Source organism: Sinocyclocheilus rhinocerous, unplaced genomic scaffold (assembly GCF_001515625.1).
Source record: "Sinocyclocheilus rhinocerous isolate Xijiao unplaced genomic scaffold, SAMN03320098_v1.1 scaffold1168, whole genome shotgun sequence".
NCBI classification, from domain to species: domain Eukaryota; kingdom Metazoa; phylum Chordata; class Actinopteri; order Cypriniformes; family Cyprinidae; genus Sinocyclocheilus; species Sinocyclocheilus rhinocerous.
This window is the reverse complement of record NW_015650373.1, coordinates 505,863-526,989: the sequence shown is the minus strand read 5'-3', so window position 1 is coordinate 526,989 and position 21,127 is coordinate 505,863. Positions and strand designations below refer to the sequence as shown.

Sequence of the window (21,127 nt, the reverse complement as noted above, 5' to 3'; positions counted from 1 at the left end):
TAATTAAGTTATATAAATGTGAGTTTAAAATAACAAACTGAGCGAAACCTATAATTAGGGACAGTTATAAGGGATAGTTCATCCAAAAATGAACATGCTGTCATTTACTCACGTACTCATTTACTCATGTTGTTCCAAACCCGTATAACTTTCTTTCTTCTGTGGATTACAAAAGGACACATTTTGCTGGGTGTTCTTTCGATGCAGTTACAATGAATGAGAAACAATTTTCACTCAGAAAGTCTTAGTACTATAATTTCCACAAACAATTATGAAGAAGCAGCAAGTATGGCTATTCGTGTCATATTGCTCACACTCTCTCTCTCTCTCTCTCTCTATATATATATATATACTGTAATTTGTCATATTTTAATTTTTTTTTATATAAAAAGAAGGCCAGGATATTCTTCAGAAATTCCCCTTTAGGCTTCTACTGGAGAAAGACAGTCATATGGGTTTGAAACTACTCACCCTCATGAGTACATAATGACACATTTTCATTTGGGTGAAGAACTCTTTAAATTCCAAACTGCTGAAAGTGTCTGGGTCACATAATCATCAGTAAAATATAAAATCTGCTTCATAAAAATATTAGTAAAGGACTAAAACATTAATTTGCTATTCACCCAGAGCTGATGTGTAATGCATGCTGGGTTTGAGGTGGTGTTATTGTAAAGGGAGGTTTCCCTCAGATCGCCAAGAGAAAGTCTCTCATATGGAGTCCATCTGGCTTAGACACCAGTACAGATCTGAGATCAGTTTTTGCTGTGTCTCTAATGGTTGCTGAGGTCATTGTAAGTGATGCAGAAATATCTAAGATCAACCCCTGAGGAAACATGCCAGTTTTTTTTTCTCCAATGCTTCATTTCCTTCTGTGCAGTTATTGCCAGCTCCACCCAGGAAGTGAGACAGTTAGTCAGGTTGAAGGTATGGCGTAGAAAGGAAGTGATCTGAAGTGGAGCTGAATAGTCAGGGCATGACTTTCCCTATTGGGGGAGTGGCAGAATGTTTTTGTACGTAAATGTCTAAGCGAATGTGTAAGTGTGTGTTTACTGGGCTGATGGAGAAAGCCGGAATGTTCTCGCTATTAGCGGCTTACCCATCCAATACAACCAAAACATGCTGCAAACAGCGTCAGAGTCTCCGGAATTTCTCAATTTTTATCCCAATTTTCATTTCAGGTACTCTGGTGGTGCCAACAGCTGTTAATGCAACTACAGAACCAAATCATGTAGCAGATCTGCCTGATTTCACTGCCAAAACAGAGGAACCAGCTCCTCAAGATGCTGTCTCAACGCCAGCACCTGCTCCCGAGGCTACAGAAGCAGTTGCCTCAACACAAGAAGTGCCAGTGGTTTCCACAGCAGCACCAGTGATACAATCAGAAGCCCCATTAGAAACAACAGCCCCAACAGATACAGCACAATCAACAGAAGCTGGACCTAAAGAGATGGCCAGCCCTGAAGCCTCTACTGTCACTGAAGAGGCAAGAGCAGAAACTGGGAAAGCTGAAGAAACCGTATCAGAGACTCCAAATGTAGATGTGGAGGGTGAAGGTTAGATATACAGTATACTCACAGACATACAGTGTAAATGCTGTTAGAGTAAAGGCCTGTTCACACCAAGAACGACTGTCAATGTTTTTATCATGAATCACCTGGAAAAAAATTGTACAAGTGATTGCAATGATATCATTCCTCTGTGTTGTTATCCGTAGTTGAGGAGTGGACTCTGCTATTATTTTACATTTAGAATTTTTTTTTTTACATTTAGAATTATCTTTATCATCATCGTTATCATAAATGGTGTAAACAGACCCTAATTGAGAATGTGTGCGAGTGAGGATGAGCAGTCATTGATGTGATACCTGGTGATTTTCCTCATTCCAGGTATGGGCACAGGACAGTTGGTGGGGATCGTAATCGGCGCTTTGATCGCAGTGATTGTTGTCATTGCTGTAATCATCTTGGTGGTCAGAAGAAAGGGCCAATACTCGTAAGTACTTATATGATTATGAACAGGAAATTAAATTTAAAAAAATGTTTTCATAAATATCATTAAGGAATATCATTCAAGCAAAAATGAAGAATTTGTCATTATTAACTCGCCTTCATGCCATTCCAAACCTATATGATTTTCTTCTTTGGATTTTCAATAATTGAAAAATGTCTGTGTTTTTTGCCCATACAATGAAAGTCAATGGGATCCAACGTTGTATTGATAATAATGTGTGACAGATGTTGCTGGCTGCTTCAGAAATGTGTGTTGTATATATGTTTGAGGTGAAATTTTGCATGCTAACAATAAATGGTTTCTATGTTGTAGGACTACAAAGAAACGAAAGCCTCAAAAACAAGAGAGCATCTTGATCTCTGTAACTGTCTTACTGTTTCATTGATAACCCGGATTAATTAGTGTAACCCAGTTGCTCATAAAATGTTAAACATGTTAGAGCTTGACAAAACTATGTTGCTACTCCAAGTAGTCTTCTACAAATGTCCATCCAAATGGCAAATATCAGAGAAAAACACCACTGAACTGTATAAAGGATCAGAATGCCGAACAGGGAAGTGATGTCATAATGGAATCCTATGTACCAGCCAAACAGAATGTTTAGTTCTAGAATCAACAGTGTTTCCAATGGTTACCTCGCCATTTGAGAACATCACACTGCAAATATACCATTTTAAAATGGAGGTGCAACACAGTGCTGTTCTTGCTATATTATTTATGGTACTAACATGGTGTCGCCCAAAAAACAAAATAATAGGGCGAAAAATAACCCGTTGAATTCTAATGATCTAAAAAACAAAACTTTACACATTTTGTGAGTGTGTCTGGATCATTACTGAATCAAACTCATGAATGAAACTCATAAATGCAATATACATTTTCAATAACCTATTTAATGTATATTGTCATGTACTGTAATTTATTTCTTTGTTTATCTTTGTCTGTTACATGGATAAAAACAAGTTTGTGTCTGTTGCTGGTGTGTTTGTGCTAAACTTCTTTTCCTCTTTCCTTCTTTTCCAGCCCCTGAAGCGAAAGGCACGACAGGAAGAGAAGAAGAAGAAATTCGGGAAGTTCTGATGTTAAAAACAATGCAAGCTGCACTCTCACCATCCATCCAGGACTTACACGGGGAGCAGGAGAGTGTCCCATCCCCTTTCCCATTGAAAAGATGCCACTCCCCATTTTTTTGTCCCCCTAAAATCCTCATTTATCTCTCAACAGTGGGAGGCCACAGGAAGTTACAGTGTCTTTTTTTAATGCATATTAATGTAACAGGAGATGAATGAATGTGGAGTTTGTGAAGGGCCTAATAAACAAAAACAAAGAAACAGCTGCCCATGCAAGCAAAAGCTTGTATTTTTTTATTCCACTGAGTATTAATAACATACAGAAAAAAAACCTAATCCACAATCCTTATCTTTCTCAATTTCTCTTTTTCCCCTTCTACAGATGTGTCCAACAGGACTATGACGCATTATGTACAGTTTATGAACTGTCATAAGCAGATGCTGAGGACACATTCTGTTCTCAAGATGTGTAAGCGGCATTAACTGATAAATTTTTTTAAATTATTAGTTAAGGGGAGCAGCACACAATAAGTGCTTGAGATTTACTATTTTGAAGTGCATTAATATGGAGTGACTAGACCGTGCTGTTCTTAAATGTCACCCATTCCAAAAGTGACATCACTTCCTCTGGAACACAATCAGCTTTGCTCCAGCGCACAGCTGCTATTGGCATGCATCTCGAAAATACCGATGTTCCTCAGCCTGTACTATATCATTTTAACAGCATACAGACATTTTGCATGGTATAGTTGTTTGCGTTTCTTTTTGTCAGTGTTGGGGTTTGTGTTTCTTACTGACGTTCGAGAGCGTTGCTATCCTGGACTTTGCTTTAAGAGATCAGTATTAGGTGCACTGAATGATGAAGAATACATGTTTAATATTTAGACGACACTGCAACTGTTTGCAACGATATTTTGTGTTTTTTCTTGCCAGATTCCTCTTTATATCCCGTTACTCCATGATCGCATTTTCCCATTTGATGTCAGAATCCAGTTAAAGCCGAGTGTTTGTCTTTTGTATTTTGGGGGTGGTGTTTTGTTTTTCTTATTGTTCAATCAGTTTAAATAAAAAAGTTCTAAAGTATGTTGCACTTCCATATTGTGTTGTTGTGGATCCCAGATAACATTGTCTGTTTATCTGTTTATCCAGCTTTTCACACACATTTACGCTCATGCACTGTCTCTTTCTCACACAAACACACATCTGTCTCTCTAATCCCTTAGGTTATAAAGACTGTAAAAGACAAGGAGAGAGAGGAAGAGCCAATGAATAAAGGCATCTTGGTAAATATGACTATGTACTCAAGTGACCTCTCTGGTTAAGTAGAGTAAATAACATGAGAGTCCCAAACAGCTGAACCCCCAAAACGTATTTGGACATTTGGACTTTCATTTGGAAGTGGATCGCAACAAAGTGTTTTCTTTCCATACATTTTTCAAGTATCTGTACTTTATCAGATTATTTTGATTTTTGGCCTTCTCATTACTTTTCCGTTTCAGATTCCACATGTTTTTATTAAAGTCAGCATGAAATGAAAATTAATCTATTTTGTAAACATATGTTGTACTGTAGATCTTATTGTTAGCGTTTATCCATGTTTAATTGTATTTTTTGACCTTGTAATGTTTAATTAAAATGGCATACCTCAAGCTTCCAGTGAAAACACATTGTAAGCCTAAGTAGATGGTAGAAACCATTGGCACAAATAGTCTGTGATTTTCTTACGCTTACAATGCTTTTGGAAAATGTAGCCCTGACCAAAGCAGGTAACAACTCACTGATTCAATGATGCAGTCGGAGTGAGTCTCAACCTAACAAATCACTAAATCAGTGTCCGACTCGAAATGAGCCAAGAAGCGAAAATCACATGATCTTTTGTGCTTGAGTGTCTTCGTCCATTGATAAGATAACAAAATATAAAATTCAAGTGCCAATCATTATAAAGAAATAATACACATAACTTTTGAGCAAAAAAAAATTTTTTTTCAAATGATAAATATACAATTTTGAACACTTTCTGGTTGCCAAATATTAGTGGAACATGTTAATATTTAATATGCACTACACCTGTGTTGTAGTAAATTGTAGTTTGCTTATTTTGGTCTTGAGATTAGTCCTCCAGTATTGATAACTTACAAATCTTTTTTTAACAAACATGTCATTCTCTCCTTATTAATTGAAAGCCCTCTAATCATGTACATTATGAAAGTCACTTCTGCGTGTGTGTTTATGTGGGTGAGCATGTATGAGGCTGAATGTTTTTTTAGGCAGTAGCCCAGCTACTCTCACTCTCTAGCTATGAACAATGGACTCTTTTAGTGGGAGACCCATTCTGACGTCCTGCTCACAGTCTGAGCTCAGTTTGTTTGTGATACAATGATTTCTACATTCCTAATGAGAAGGGCACTTCCTGAGCAGTAAAAGTCTTCATGTACACTTACATGAACACACAGGAAAGACCTAGAAGTGCCAAAACACACACAAAACAATGTCTGGATATGCACACACACTGAAAAACAAATGTACACACAATTTTGCAAAGTGTAAAAATATAATCTCAGTGACATCACAGGATTGTAAGCAGCTTAAGTAGACTGAATAAATGCCTGCAGAAAATAGGGAACACAGACCCTCGGACAATCCTATAAAGTCCTGCTAACACAAACACACACACATATAAACACTACATTTAATACTTCATCATGTATATTGATTTTTACAGTTTTTCACATTTGCTAAGACACTAAACCCCATTCTCTGAACCAAATTCTCAATAGCCTAAACCAATTTTTCAAATAAATCCCTCTTTCTACAAAACCTTAAACAAGGTTTAAGGTCAGGCAGTTAAGACACTGTTTGCAGATCTCAAGCACTCTTTTTTGCAAAACTCTAAATACATTCTCACTCACTAAAACGCAATTTGCACTGTGATAAACTTGTGATGCAAAACCCTAAACACAAGAAAGCAAAAGTTAAGCATAACTGCAACACGGTTGTCATCATTACACACAATAATTCAAAACTGTTCACACTTGTTTCTAAATATGTGAATGTACAAAATATAAGCCAGTTCAAAGTGCACAGATGGCATGGGTGCATCCATCAATCTGAGAGGTACAGAAGAGTGCATATATGAGGTGAAGGAAGAGGAGGATGAGGAAGAGCAAGATCAAGAACAGTCATTTCAGATGAAATCAGTGCTACTGTGATAGACCATGTTCTTGTGCGTGGAAGGACAGAGGCAGGACAAAGAGTTCAATCTAATTTGAGCAGATTCTTTGTGGCCACCATAATCAGTTGGAAAGTTCAAAATAACAGCAAAAGAAGAGTGAAAGAGAATCTTGTGTAGAATTGCAAGATTACCACGTTAGGGTGGAAGAACTGGCCTGTGGTGACATACATCAAACGTGCCGTCTTGTCAAGGCTGGATCTGCCACACTAGAGGGTTTTTTCCCCCTGTTGCCTGCCTGCGATGTAGATGAAGTCCTCTGATTCTTTTTCACACACACACACACACACTCTCTGTGTGTGTGTGTGTGTGTGTGTGTGTGTGTGTTTGTGTTTATTGCAAAATATTTACTAAATACAATAAACAGTTTTTTTTGTAACTACATGCACTGGACACTGTGTTCTCTATTTTCTGATGTAGTGTCTAATGAATGATCTGTAGTGTGTATATTATTGACTAATGTGTGTATGATTTAAAAACTTTCTTTGATTTGGAGTACAGGTGAAATGGTTTTGAAGCGATTGCTTGATTTTGCCAGAAGAGTCAGCGGTTCTGTGAATTTAGTTTGAAGGTTTGGATTTGTGTTTAAGGTTTTGAGAAAATAAGTGATGGTTTCAAGAAATGTGTTTTAGCAATTCAGAAAAACTGTAAACATTCTCTTGTGTCATTTCTCTCTGTGACTTTGGTAAAAATCACAAATAAATAAATCAATCAATTTTAAATAAATCAATTTTCTTATATAAAACATATATTTGTTGGATGGTTATTGTGAGGATCTCATTTGTCTATAGTAGAGAAAAATCACTGTATCAAAGTTATTTCTCCTGGACTGTAATGAGTGTAAAATGAACAGCAATGAGTTAAATGGAGCTTTTTCATTATCTGGTTCTCAGAGATTTCTACAGAGAAAAAAAAGGCTCCATCTTTACAATCTTCACTGATGGTCCAATCTGGTGAACATTTATTTTACACTTGTCTGCTATTACACTTGTCACACTGGAAAAGGAGATCAGAGTGGCAAAGTGACTCCGCATCAGTGTGGAAAAGTCTAAAAGAAATATACAGTACCTGTATATACAAAACTGTCCATTGTAATATACCTTCACATACAATTGTCAATTTATATATTTTTATTCCTTATTTTTATTATTTACTTGTTCTATTTTTTTATTTTTTATTATATGTGTTTTTTGTTCTGTCACTGTCATTCTGTTACACTGTGGAAGCTTCTGTCACGAAAACAAATTCCTCGTATGTGTAAACATACCTGGCAACAAAGCTCATTCTGATTCTGATTCTGATTCTGATTCACACACAAATAATCTACAGCTCACACAAGGTCAGAGACTTTTCTCTCTCTCACATACACACGTGTTAATGCACTGTTCTGTGTGTTCTGGTCTGAACAGTCTAATGGAAGAGTGCAGATGAAGTTAGGAAGCAGCTCAGACATCAGGAACAATGATCTTCATGTATATGTGTGAATGTGTAAATTTAACATATGTGTGTGCAAATGTAATCATTCAGATTAAAGGGTTCTACATTCATATATATATGTGTGTGTGTATGGTGTTAAATGCCATCTAAAAGTATAGTACATGAGATGTTGATCTCAGGAGCCAGGCTGACATTTGAATTTATTGGACAGCTGAACGTTGGGTGTGTGTGGATGTGTTAGCATGTTTGTGTGTGTGTGTGTGTTGGGTGGGTGTCAGGATGGAGGCTGTTTAGTTCACATCTGGTGTTCTGTGATATGTATGTCTTGCTCCCTCTCTTTTGTTAAGCAGTTCTTTGTGCCATGTGGACGGAACATGCATTGTGTATGTGTGACACTAATGGCAGCTCAGAAGTGCCCATTGTTTAGTGCGTCTATGTATGTGTGTGAGGCAATGGTCAGTAGTTGGCACAAACATGCATCTACCGCATAGATATGTGTCCTGTAGATTGTTCTGCGTTCATGTCTGTATTTTCAGCACATGAATGAAATGGTTAAAAGAAATAATGGGCAAAAACTATTTGTTCAAGACAGACTCTTTAGCCATCTATGCACAAAACCCCATGTAACCACAATGTTTATCCCGTGACAGTCTTTGCAAAAAAAAATCTATAAAAAGTAAGCAACATCTAATGGAGAACACTTCATTTATGTAAATTGTATTTATATGTACTGTATAAAATACCATATTACAAGTCATGGCAAGTCATCCTCTTGTTTTTCTGGAGATAATTTACTAATAATCCAAAATAACTAGTTTTGTAAAGAAAAAAAAAGCAATTGTTATTTTTGCAATTCCCTTTGGTGCCACAATGATTTTACAATCTCTGTTCTGATCTAGGATGCAGTCATTATCTTTCAAATTAATCAGCGCTGTGTATTTCCGCACACAAGATTTCTCACAACTTCACTGCTATGTTGGAAATCAATGGACATGCAGATGGAATCTGGCTGAAACCTGCCATTTCACAGATTAAAGAAATATCTCGCTTTATTCCACACATTTTTGAGTCAGGCTTATCAAATAAATAAAATAACTAAATATGGTCAGTGATGACGTAAAGTGAGTATACAGAGTATTTATAAGGGTTGATGGGTAATTATGAGGTTTTATGAGAAAATTTGGGGCTAATGGGTAATTGCTAGTGCTCATAGGTAATAGCGAGAAAATGGTGAACACTCAGTTCTCAGATTTTCACTCTTGTGAAATTGTTTTGAGCATTTTCCTGTTATTTGATTTATGTTGAAAGAAATGTACTTTCATTGTGTTGCATGTGTGTGAGAGACACACAGAGAGAGACTTTGAAGCAATTTGTGGGTTGTATTTAAATAAGCAGTATCTATAATAGATTAATCATTCGGTTTAACTCTACATAACTCAATTCTGCATAAAGAAACCGTTTTATTTTCTATGTGAAGAACTAAAATCTTCTGAGCAATGAAATAAAATGAAAGTGATAGAGGGCTGATACTGTGATGCTTTTTTTTTTTTAAAGCTCAGTACAGTATCCATAGCCATGGGCGTTGAGGTCACACATGATCTCACTCAGTAACATGTGAGAGAATATGCATGGAACATGCTGTTGGCTCACGCTTACACAAACACATTCTAATGTAAAAGAATGTTCAGTATGATGGTGAGAGTCTGAGGGTGGAAGGCAGATGATAGAATAAGAGTGGGACAACCCGCAGATGAAGGATGAGTAGGTGAAGATTAATGCAGAGTAATGTGACAGTTCTATAATGGGTGAATGTTGAATAGAACAGAAGCCTGCTGACCACAGATACCAAAAGCAGGCTTATACATTCCACAGATGGCCCATGTGCTCGCATAAGTCCTGTGATTTCACAACTCAAGCCTGGCTCCACTTGGGGGGTGCCACAGAGGGCAAGTAATGTAATCAGTGAACAACCAAACACTATACCAACTATAGTTAATGTAACTCCATTTTTGTTATGCTCCCAACTACAGCCCCACCCCACATACCCCGGCCCACCTGGAATATCACTTGGCCCAGCACCATTCATCTCATATCTGGAGCTGTGCCTGCTGCAGACTTACGTATCTCACTGCTCTTTAGACAAAAATGTGACCCAGGGTCCTACTTGTTGACAGAAACAATCACATGCATAAACGTACACCAACACACACATCAGATGTCAGTTTGAGGAGTAATCCAGTGGCTTCTCTTATGTCTCTCTTAATAGCCTCTCAAACATATTGTAGTGAGCATATCCCTAGTTATGGAGACAAAATGCGAGCTCTCGATTAACGCATCACTTTTTCAGCGCAGAATCTCACATCTGTACAAATTGGGACACTGCGGCCTCTAGTTGTCACTCATAATAACTACAGGAAAGTGGGTTTTGGAACTGGACAGACTGCTGATATTTACCATTAAGGCATTGATTATAAATTTGATTTTATTTTTTCTGAATTTCTATATATAAACATGAACACACACATACTGGCAATAAAACACCGTGCCCCTTTGCTCTTCTTTGAGTAAAACCTTTATATATAACTTTACATTTAAAGAACTTACATTTAAAGAACTCAGAACTTTGGCTAACGTCCTGGCTTGTGAAGTTCTTTTAGTAACATTGATAGAATGTTCGTTCAAAGTTATATGACCTTTAATAATGTTCTCAAAACAGTAAAAACATTAATTATATTATTATTATTATTATTAATTATAAGGATTATTATTTATACATCGTTCATGGAACGATATTTGAAACATTTTTGTTCTTGTTTCAGAGAACATTCAAGAGCAACACTCCTATAATGTTTGCAAAATGATCAAATTGAATGTTCCTTTAACATTCTCATAAGCAGAAAAAAACTGTTTTGGAATAATAATAATAATAATAATAATAAATCTTTTACAAACTGGACTTTTTGAACGAGAACGTTAGCAAAACGTTCTTAGAACATATTTTTGTTAGCTGGAAGTGTGCTTTGTTTCTGCAGAAATCTATTGTCTACTCTCTACAGTGAGGCTGTCATGTGACACAGTGGATGATGAAAACACACCAGCAAATCGTGGGTGTTGTCTAATTTGGAATGCATTTGCCCAATTTGCATAAAAGGTTTCCTATTGTGTAGGCCTAGATGCCATTTTTACTATTTATATAAAAGAATAATGAAACAATATATTTATATACAAACAAACAAATGTACAACAAATAGGCTATACTAATATGTAATTATATAAATTATATGCTTAAAACATTAATAATATTTATTAATGACAATCTATTAGATTCAATACCTGGATAATATTGATGAGTTTGTTGTTTCTCTTTGAGGTAATATTACTAATATAAACTTTTACATGCATTTAAATTTATAAGTGGAAAAACAAAATCGTTTACCTTATCATACAACAGTATTCCAAACAAAATATACTTTCTAGATCTCTAGTCAATAAAACATCCTCCCTGAAAATATTTGAGTGCATGCAGTTAAAGAAAATCTTTAATCTGTTGTCCCTGTGCTTTACGTGTAGCCTAATATTTCATGTAACTACAGGTGCATGAGATCTCGCACATGCGCCTTGTCATCAGTGCAGTCTGCAGTAGCGAGCGTCCTGCGCGTGCCCACCAGACTCAAGCAGCGAGGCGTCACAACAAAAGCAGCGAGGCGTCACAACAAAGCTGGTAAGCAGTTCACAGGTATAGCTAATTTAATGCGGAGCCCAAAGGGCATACCTAATCAAAATCATGTGGCATAAAGTGGCTCTCCGAAGCTTTGCGATGTCAGTCTTATTTATGTTGTCTGAGAGTTAGCACTGAGACTACCCATGTATGTATTTTTTAAATTATTTTTGCACGTAATTACGTCGTAAAAATCACAGAGATATATAGGAGCACTAACTAAATGCATGTCGAAGCACTTTAACGTGAAGCGTGTCGCTGCCAGTGACCTTCTTGTCTGCGCTTAGCGACAGTGCCAAACGGGGTTTGTCTTATTTAAAGGGCTGTCAGACACCCGCAACATGTGCGCCCTGACTGTACAATAGACATGTTTGCACACTTTAAACAGTTTAATCTATTCGCTGATACCATGAATTTATTGTGTAAGTGCGTAATTATTTGCGCACATGCTTAAATCCAAATAGACCTGACATTATAAACAGCCGCTGCATGGTAAATCGATTGTCCGCATATGTACAGCGGGAATGCGGCAGTTATGGGTGCATTACGTTATTTCTTGAGCATTGCAGACAATGACTTGTGCCTGGTCCTGTTGCTATTGTGTTGATAAGTTGTCAGTTTGCTGCATTAGGACGCTCTGTGACCCTATAAGAGGCGTCTGTAAAATGAGATTATTTAATATTATTAGCTTAGGCAAGTTTATCTGACCCCACCCACACCTCCACAGTCTTACAGGTGGACTACAAATGAACCACAGGTGCTCACTTTCTTTTGTGTTTAATCCTCAAATGTTTATTTTAGTGTGGGGTAGGTTGTAACACCAACTGAAAACATGTTGGATGTTTTACCTGTCATTTTATATCCATTAACATGATCACAAATCAAATCATAAAACAAGACTTCTATTGTAACCTCATGATGACAGTGGACATTTACAATAATTTAAAACAATTTCACCCTAGCTTATTTTAAATTGGTTAAACTGATAAACAACCATATTACAACAATCATTTCCCCAATAAAATTTTAATGTTTTTCTTTTGCATGAATATGTTGCATTATTGATCATTTTATGTTGAAGGGCAGAGTAAGTGTTCTTGGAAGAAGTATGCTTTATTATTTATTTATTTAACTTTATAATGTAATGTAAATATTAATTCATTAACCTTTGTTTACTCATTTTCAGACATGAAAATAAGTAATTAGATTGCAGTTATGTGTATGAGTTTGTCCTGGGTTAGTTTAAGATGACATTGCAGCGTGCCATGAATCAGCAACTGCACTCTTTGTCACCCAATTGGTTAATTATCTTGCACGCAAACAAATTCTAATAAACAAAACTGTGTAATTTTAATAGAGATATCCCTTATGCTTTGTTATTTTTAAGTTAGAGCTGTCTTTGAGTGCTTAATTCTAAAATTACAATATAAAAATTTATTTTCCCCTCAGCCAACAGTGGGCCTCTTTTACATACCCCAGAAGAAGCATTAGAGAGGAAGTTAAGAGATGTGGAGATCAGATGAAAGTAAGTTTTTTTTTCTCTTCATTTTGTAGATTTAGAAATGTATTAGACATATGTTGGACAATATTGCATTGTACCAATTATAATGGGTGTAATATAATGGGTATTATAAGGGGTGTAATATAATATTAATACTTATTATTTTAGCAAATAAAAATTCTTCATTGTGTCACAGGCATGTTCATATGTTTCAGTTGTGGAAGAGGAGAGGCCTAGAATGCCATCAGAGGTTTTTCTCCAGCAGCCCGAGGTTCAAGATGCCCACTCTGATGAAATGGCACTTCATAGCATCTCGGAGCCAGAAGGGGGAGAGATAGAAAAAGGGATAGAAGGAGGAACAGATGTGAAGATGGACTGCAAAGACAAACAGAATGCAAGCCAGCCTGTGTCCCAAAATCTAGTTAATCAAAATCAAGCCTGTCAGACAAGTAAGATTGAGCATGCTGTAATGATAAAACAGGATTATGGGACTGAGTTACCTTTAAATGACACTAAGGGTGACCTTGGCCCGGGTAGTAAACCCCAGGGTGAATTACCCTGTCCTCACTGTGAGAGAAGGTTTGTGAGTAGTCAAGGCCTACAGCGTCACATACAAACACATGCTATTTCAACTTGCCACACACAACGGTTTAAATGCAGTCGCTGCAGAAGAACTTTCAGTACATTGTTTAGTCGTCGGAGGCATGAGAAAAGACATGAAAATAGAAATAGAAAGACAGATGATCTCACAGGTGTCCCTTGCACTGCCAGTCAGAATGTGCCTGGCAGTGCTGAACCTCTGAAAACGGCATCACAGAACCCAGAGTCAAACAAGTGCATTAATGCAGCTGATGGTGAACAAAAGGATAATAAAAACAGTGATGTCAAATCATCATATGTCTGCAAGTACTGCAAAAAAGCATTTAGTACTTACACTAGTCTAAGGAGACATCAGCGCAGGATCCATGAGCACCATCTTCTTCCTAGAGGAGTTTATAAGAAGGTCAAAATCATTGAAGAACCTGAAGGACAGCAGCTTGTTGAGACGGTACAGGACAACCATACTGCTATCTCACAGTGTGCAGAGGACATTGATCAGGAAAGGGAGTACATAGTTGACATCTCCAGTAACATTTCAGAGAATCTTAGCTTCTACATAGATGGGAAAATTGTCTCAACAAGTGCTGTAAGTAACTGTGAGGTGATTGAGATGAACTCTGGTGGTTCTGCTGTGATTGGATTAAATGCTGTTATAATCAGTCCAGCTCAAATTACACAAACTCTTAAATTAGAAACCAAATCCAGCAGTTTTACCTCTGACCTGTCTGAGCAGTCCTCAACCAGACGTAGGACGTCTACCCCACCTTTACTCCCACAAATAAAAACAGAATTAGAGTCTGAATCCATCTTGAGTACCTCCTCATCTTCCTGGTCATCCTTGACACTGTCCTCTACATCTGGAACTCCGCTGGTCACTGCTCATTTACCTCAGTGCATTGAGACATTTGCCTTTCACAAGGAAAAAACTATCTATCTGTCTCCCAAACTCAAGCAGATCCTTCGGAATCAGGATGGCAGTAAACCAGCATTTGCACTGATTGCTGATGACCACAAACTGGGTCCTCCCATATCCCTGACTGTTTTACCTGCAACAACAACTAGATTTAAGAGAAGGACAACCTCCCCTCCCAGCTCACCACAGCAAACCCCTGATGTGAATATAGAAAAGCAAGATCAGGATTCTACAAACGCCAAGAAGTCAAAGTTGGAGAGCCATGGGTTGAGCCTCTTGGGCAATGAAGAACCTGAGCCTTTGAATTCACCCATTAACAGCTCTGATGGAGCTCCAATGCAGCAACAGATCTTGCCGTTGGACTGCTCTGTATCAAGAACTGGTGGAAACTCCTGTAATCAACAGCCACTGGACCTCTCAAATTCTGTGGTTAAGCGAGAGAGCAGCGATGCCTTAGCAGAGTCCATTCTGGACTTAAGTATTAGTGGAAAGAGTTTAGACTGTGACTCAGCTGGAGTCTACCTGACTCAGCCTGCTTTAAGGAAGAGTAAACCTAACTCTAGTATGCTTCAGAAGGTACTTATGAATGATTATGGTGGGGTAGACATTCCTTCTGCTGAAGCTCCAGCTACTGCAGGTGTCCTCAGTGTTCCTGACATAACAAACCTTGCAGTTGTGGCAGTGTCTGATGCAGGTCCACCAAAACCTGAAAAGTTTTTGTTTGAGTTGGCTCTTCCTCCTGCTTCAATCAATCCAACCCCTCCACTGCTCGCTCCTGTCAGTATCCATCCAGCTACCCCAGTCCCTTCACCTCAGTGTTCACCTTCTTCGTCTCCAACTTTTGTATCCTTTCTATCGACTCCCACAATGGAACCCACTCAGGACATTCAAACTCTTCATTCAGCCTTCGTGGTAACTGACAATGAACGACCCACAGGGTCTGTAGAAGACTGTGTTGATAATCCTGTACATCTTTCACAGGGTGATTTGAAAATGACAATCCCTGACTGGGGGTCCTCTCTTCCTGGAGGTCTGGAAACCCTTATACCTGCAATCCCTTCACTAAGTTTACAAAGCTCTCACTGGGTTGCTGATCCTTCTGTATGTGAACTAGCTCAAAGGACATTGGTTGTAGACTCTGTGTTAGCTTCTGATGCACAGATATCTTCTCCATCTCTGCCTGTTAACCAGTCCAGCGTCAGGTCCTTGGCTTTTCCTCCAAACACTGTTGTTATAGAGTATACAGTTGCAGTGCAATCTACAGAAAATATTCTTCCAGCTCTCCAACATAATTCTGCTCAATGTCTCTCAGATCAAATTCCTGTCGAAGCATTACAGCAAGAACCTTATGTCCCATCTGAGCCACAACCTCGCAGTCCTGACACCACCCTACTGCCTGAAACCTCCACACAGTTGGCATCTACAGAGCAGTCAAAAAGTTATACAGATGGTACATTGACTCTCACTGCTTCCACCAATGTTGTTGAGGCAGAGAGCAATGAGAATGGACAGGAAAATATCCAGTCCTCTGATTTTTCTAAGCAGGAAAACAAAGTTGAAGAAGAATTATCTCCCTTGCATCCTTTTTGCAAGAACTTCATGTGCAATGTTTGTGAACAGCCCTTCCAGTCCATGAAGATTCTTAGTCAACATGTAGTTGAGCACTCAAAAGAGTGGCCCTATAAATGTGAATTTTGTGTGCAGTTGTTCGAGAGTGACACAGGTTTGCTGGAGCACCGATCCAGTTATCATGGCATTGGTAAAATTTATGTTTGTAAAACATGTTCTAAGGAATTTGCCTTTCTCTGCAACTTGGAACAGCATCAGCGAGATCTCCATCCTGGTCAAGAGTGCTCACACACCGAAGCAGTACATGGCAAGTTAAGACCTGAAAATCATAACAGTCCCAAAACTGACATTACTGATCCAGGCCTTCCAATCACAGAAATTAAGCAAGAATCTGACAACACAACCTCAAAAGAAGAGAAGGATGCCTTGGACAACACTTCTGAGGAGCTGTTCACAACAATAAAAATCATGGCATCAGGAGGGGTCAAATCAAAAGGCCAAGATGTACGTCTAGGCATTAACCAACATTATCCAAGTTTTAAACCGCCTCCTTTTCCATACCACAATCGGACACCAACTGGGACGACAGCAGCATCGGCCACCAACTTTACCACCCACAACATCCCTCAGACCTTCAGCACAGCCATTCGTTGTACCAAGTGTGGTAAGAGCTTTGACAACATGCCTGAACTGCACAAGCACATCTTAGCATGTGCTAATGCTAGCGACAAGAAGCGATACACTCCTAAAAAGAACCCTATACCACTTAAGCAGTTTGCAAAAGCGCAAAATAGGGTGTTATCACCTGCAAGGATTGTTAATAGCAAGCAGAATCTCTCTCAGAAGGTCGGACAACCAAGAAAAATGAACTTTCACGAATCACCAGTTAAGATAAAAATGAGTATCCTGAATAAGAAGAAATCTCAGCTGGTGCAAAGGGGTAGACCTGCTGGGGGAAGAAAGGCCTTTGCTCATGATGACCTGGGCATTTTTGCATGTCCTCACTGTAGGAGAGAGTTTACTTACAATGCCAGTTTAAAGAAACACGTAGCTTTTAGCTGCCCCATGAGACCAGCCAGTAGAAACTCCAAAAAAAGAACACTCAGCATTGTTTCAGCCCAGGAGAACAACGGGAGCCTTCGCAGACAACTTGCAAATTTGAGCGCAAAGCCACAAGGGTCAGACCACGGGCCAAAAACAATAACAAAGAATCAGATCATTAAGCAAAATGCAGCAGCTGATACCACTCAGGATTTTAGGTTTAAAAGATCTACCATTCTGTCAACATCTGTGGTTCAGTCTAGTAAAAAAGGCAAGCCTATTTTAAAGAGTGGCTTTATGCCACAGCTGGCTTCAAAGCAGATAGTTCTCTCATCTGTCGCTCAGGTAAACTCTCAGGAGCCAGGCGTTCGGGTACATGCTTTAGGTAGAAAATTGGAGCAGAGAGTGGGCGATATAAAGATACAGCCCAGAAGAGAGGACCGTTTGTCTCTGAGGTTGAGAGAGAGAGTAGGAGGACCCATTACTCGCAGTGTGCAGCAGGCCAGCACCACAGTAACAGTACTTAAACAGCCAGACAGTCACAACATCATCATGCGCCCTGTCGTTCTTCAAGTCAAGAAATGAGACGTGAAATAAACAAAAAATTATTATTGATGTTGACTGTCTGTTTTCTTAAAATGCCTCCTCAATGCAACATTTATCTGTAAATATGATCCATCTAAATATTGGACACTGTTTAAACAAACTTAAAATGATGGCTGAAATAAGAATGCTCTTAAATACTTTTTTTAAATTTTATTTACTATCTCAAACAAAGCAGGCTATAATATACATTCTAAGCATTATGAAATCCCATTACACATCAAGATATCAACTTCTCATTTGTAAATACATTCGCTGTCTGGAACCATTTTAATGTGCTAATACAGGGGGCGATATTCCTGGATATCTGTATTTAGCTCCTATACTCTGCTCTAACACACCTGCCTGTGGTTTTCAAATAACCTTGAAATGCTGGTTTAGGTGTGTTAAATTAAAGCCTGAACTCGTGCACTTTCTGCTGTAGTTCATATTTACCTGGTTTAAATGCATTGCAATACAATGAATCCATTACTAGTAATTATTTATTAATGTAAGTATTCTGTGTTTAAAAGAAGATGTGTTCAGTGAGGTTCACTGGAGCACAGGAATTATTGTAATGGTATCTCGCTTCTATTTTTGTAGATTGTGTTAGTTGTGTTTTACTTGTTGTACAGATGCAGTCTGAACTCTTCATGCATGCCAGATATTTCATGTTTGAGTGGTAGTGTGAGTGTTTATATATCAGACTCTGCACTATAACAAAAATGCAGCAGGAGAGGAAAAAGAAGGGTCAGAATATACTGCATACCTGACAACATCTGCACCTCAAGGAGCAGGAGAAATTTATATTCTGTTCACAAAGAATATTTATGACTAAATGTCAAAAGTCTCTGTATTTCTCTCATCGCTGCTTTTTTTGTGCCATCTATTTGTGATCAAAAGAGTCGTCATATTTAATGGGTCTCATTTTTTGATGTATATGTCGGGGAAGCACTGGGGAAGATATTTATTTGCGAAATAAGAAAGCATTTGTCTGGAAATGTAGCTCTAAAGATGATTGTTCAATAATTTGCACAAATTTGTGTCTTGCTGAGTGAACATTCTGATGGTAAACATGGTATTAGACTAAGCAAAAGGCCTAAAAGGGTCAATCATTTATAAATCATTATGAAGAATAGATGCATTGTTTAGGAAAAATGTTACAGAATAATATTTTATTTTATTAGAAGACTTCTTTTTTCATTAGATCCAATATTTTAGAACAAGTTAACGGGTAAAAGGTTAATTAAAGCTAATATGAACACTGAATTGTTTACAGTTTGATTGATTGTTGTGACTGAAAATGTTACTAAAGCATGCCTGTTTGAGACATTTACAGTAATAATATCAGAACTTATCTTCTGGAAAGAAATGTAGTCATTAACCATCTCACATAGAGGTTCCACTGCAGTTTCATTACACCTTTATGATGGTGTGGTGTAATACTTGGCAGAGATTTTTTTTTTTTAATCTGAAATATTGTAGGCCTACGGAAAAATCATTTTTGTAACTTTGCTAAAATTCACATATTTAATCCAATATTTATCTCCTGCCACAAAGTTTGCTTTGTGGCATTCATATTCTTGACCCAAAATAGGTTTGCAGGCTTGAAGGGTTTCAGAAGCTTCTTTAATGTGAAATGTGAGTGTGGTCTGGGAATTGGTAAAATAATGTTCAACATCTCCAGGGTTGAGTTGAATCTGTATAGTTTAGAAACCTTGTTCTCGAATGATTGAATAAATTGTTTTAAAGTTGTGTTTAAAGTTCGATGAATGTGTGTTTCGTTTTCAATGCCTAATTGCATGATGTCACAAAAAAGAAATGACAGTACAAGCCAAACAATCTGAACAACAGACAGTATATCATAAACATAAGATACATCCGTTTTTTTATCCTACCCAAAAAATTAGCATCCCAATATTTTGAAGGATGTCAGTGACATTTCAGATGCATTCCAACAGCACTAACAAGCCTCATAAACACATACTGAATATGACTAAAAACTATTTTGTCTTTTTTTTTTACTCATAATGGGCCATATGTGAAAACTGATATGCAAAACCAGAACTGTGACTTAAGTATCCTCTCAGTTACTGGTTCAGTTCACCATTACTCAGAGGTGTAAAGTATTGGAGTAAATGTAATTAATTACTGTACTTGAGTATCTTTTCGGGTACTTTGTAGTTGTACTGAGTATCAAAGATATTAGCAACTTTTACTCTTTACTTCACTACATTATTGAATGATTATCTGTACTCTTTACTCCACTACATTTGAAATGAGTGTTGCAGTTACACATTACATTTTGCATGGACCTAGCTTTTTCTGCAGCAGTTTATTTCTGCTACAAAAGATGTGATACTGCCTATTACAGGTCACTGAAAGTACTGCATCTTGTGCGTTTTGCCCTTACTCACCCAAACTTGTCAACAAGGCTACTTTATGTGAATGCGAGTTCCTTAGCAAGTATTTGTGAATCACAGGTGTTTTATATATGAGGAGAATTTGCCACTGATGATTCAAATGTGAGTTTTGAGAAGTGTAGAGAGTAGCGCTTGTTGTTTGTCATTTCTCCGATCACAAATGCAGACATGGTTTTATGCAGTGGTGTATAAAGTACCTGAAAGCCATACTCAAGTAAAAGTACAGATATCTTACCAGAAAATGACTTTGGTAGAAGTTGAAGTCACCGTTTAGAATATTACTTGAGTAGAAGTATGTGATATTTATTGTACTTAAGTACGAAAAGTATTTTTAAAATCTTGAACGTACTTAAGTATTAAAAGTAAAAGTACAAGTAAATGCAAAATGGAAAAGAAGCAAATAAATATATATATATAAAATGTTCATACACAGCTTGATTGTGTTCAGTTTGAACTCTTTCTTCCATTTTGTATTTTTGGGTAAGAATAAGAAGCACTTCAGTAGGCCTACTTAGTGTCTTTCATTCCAACATAAGAAAATATTTCTGGAATCTACATCTGAAATAGCATTTAGATGTATTTACACAGTTTATGTATCTCACATAGATGCATTAATAAATCAACGTGCGTGCACTCTGTGTGTGATTTGGTGATATAGCCTACTTGATAATGTCAGATCGCACATCATTAAACAACACTTACCATATTATCGCAGACGATGCTGTATCGCACACCCCAGACTCGACTTGAGTGGAAAATGAATCATCCACGGTTGTGCGCCCACTGGTTTGCACATCAGCAAAGGTGCTATTATTAAATGTGTTCATGCTGATATCTGCAGAAAAACGGTACTCATTGTGTGATATAGATTAAGTTAACTACATTAAATTATATAAATATAAAAAGCATACAGAAGCATTTTTGCCGTCTACAATTTAGAATGCCTAGAATTTTGAGTTTTAATAGACTAATAAATCAACGTGCGTGCACTCTGTGTGTGATTTGGTGATATAGCCTACTTGATAATGTCA

General features: G+C 37.6%; 1 protein-coding gene across 2 annotated transcripts; it reads left to right on the top strand.

The window, feature by feature from the left end:
- The first annotated feature begins 11,443 nt into the window (after positions 1–11,443).
- LOC107711945 (PR domain zinc finger protein 2-like) lies at positions 11,444–18,861 on the top strand. Of its 2 annotated transcripts, XM_016517041.1 has the most exons (3): positions 11,444–11,470; positions 12,917–12,992; positions 13,184–18,861. In XM_016517041.1, exons 2-3 carry the CDS (start codon positions 12,974–12,976, stop codon positions 17,674–17,676), a joined length of 4,512 nt encoding a protein of 1,503 aa, XP_016372527.1. In that variant the 5' UTR covers positions 11,444–11,470; positions 12,917–12,973; the 3' UTR covers positions 17,677–18,861. The 2 variants fall into 2 exon arrangements, with proteins under 2 accessions (XP_016372527.1, XP_016372526.1); XM_016517040.1 differs by lacking the exon at positions 11,444–11,470 and having other exon boundaries at positions 12,959–12,992; positions 13,165–18,861.
- Positions 18,862–21,127: the final 2,266 nt, after the last annotated feature.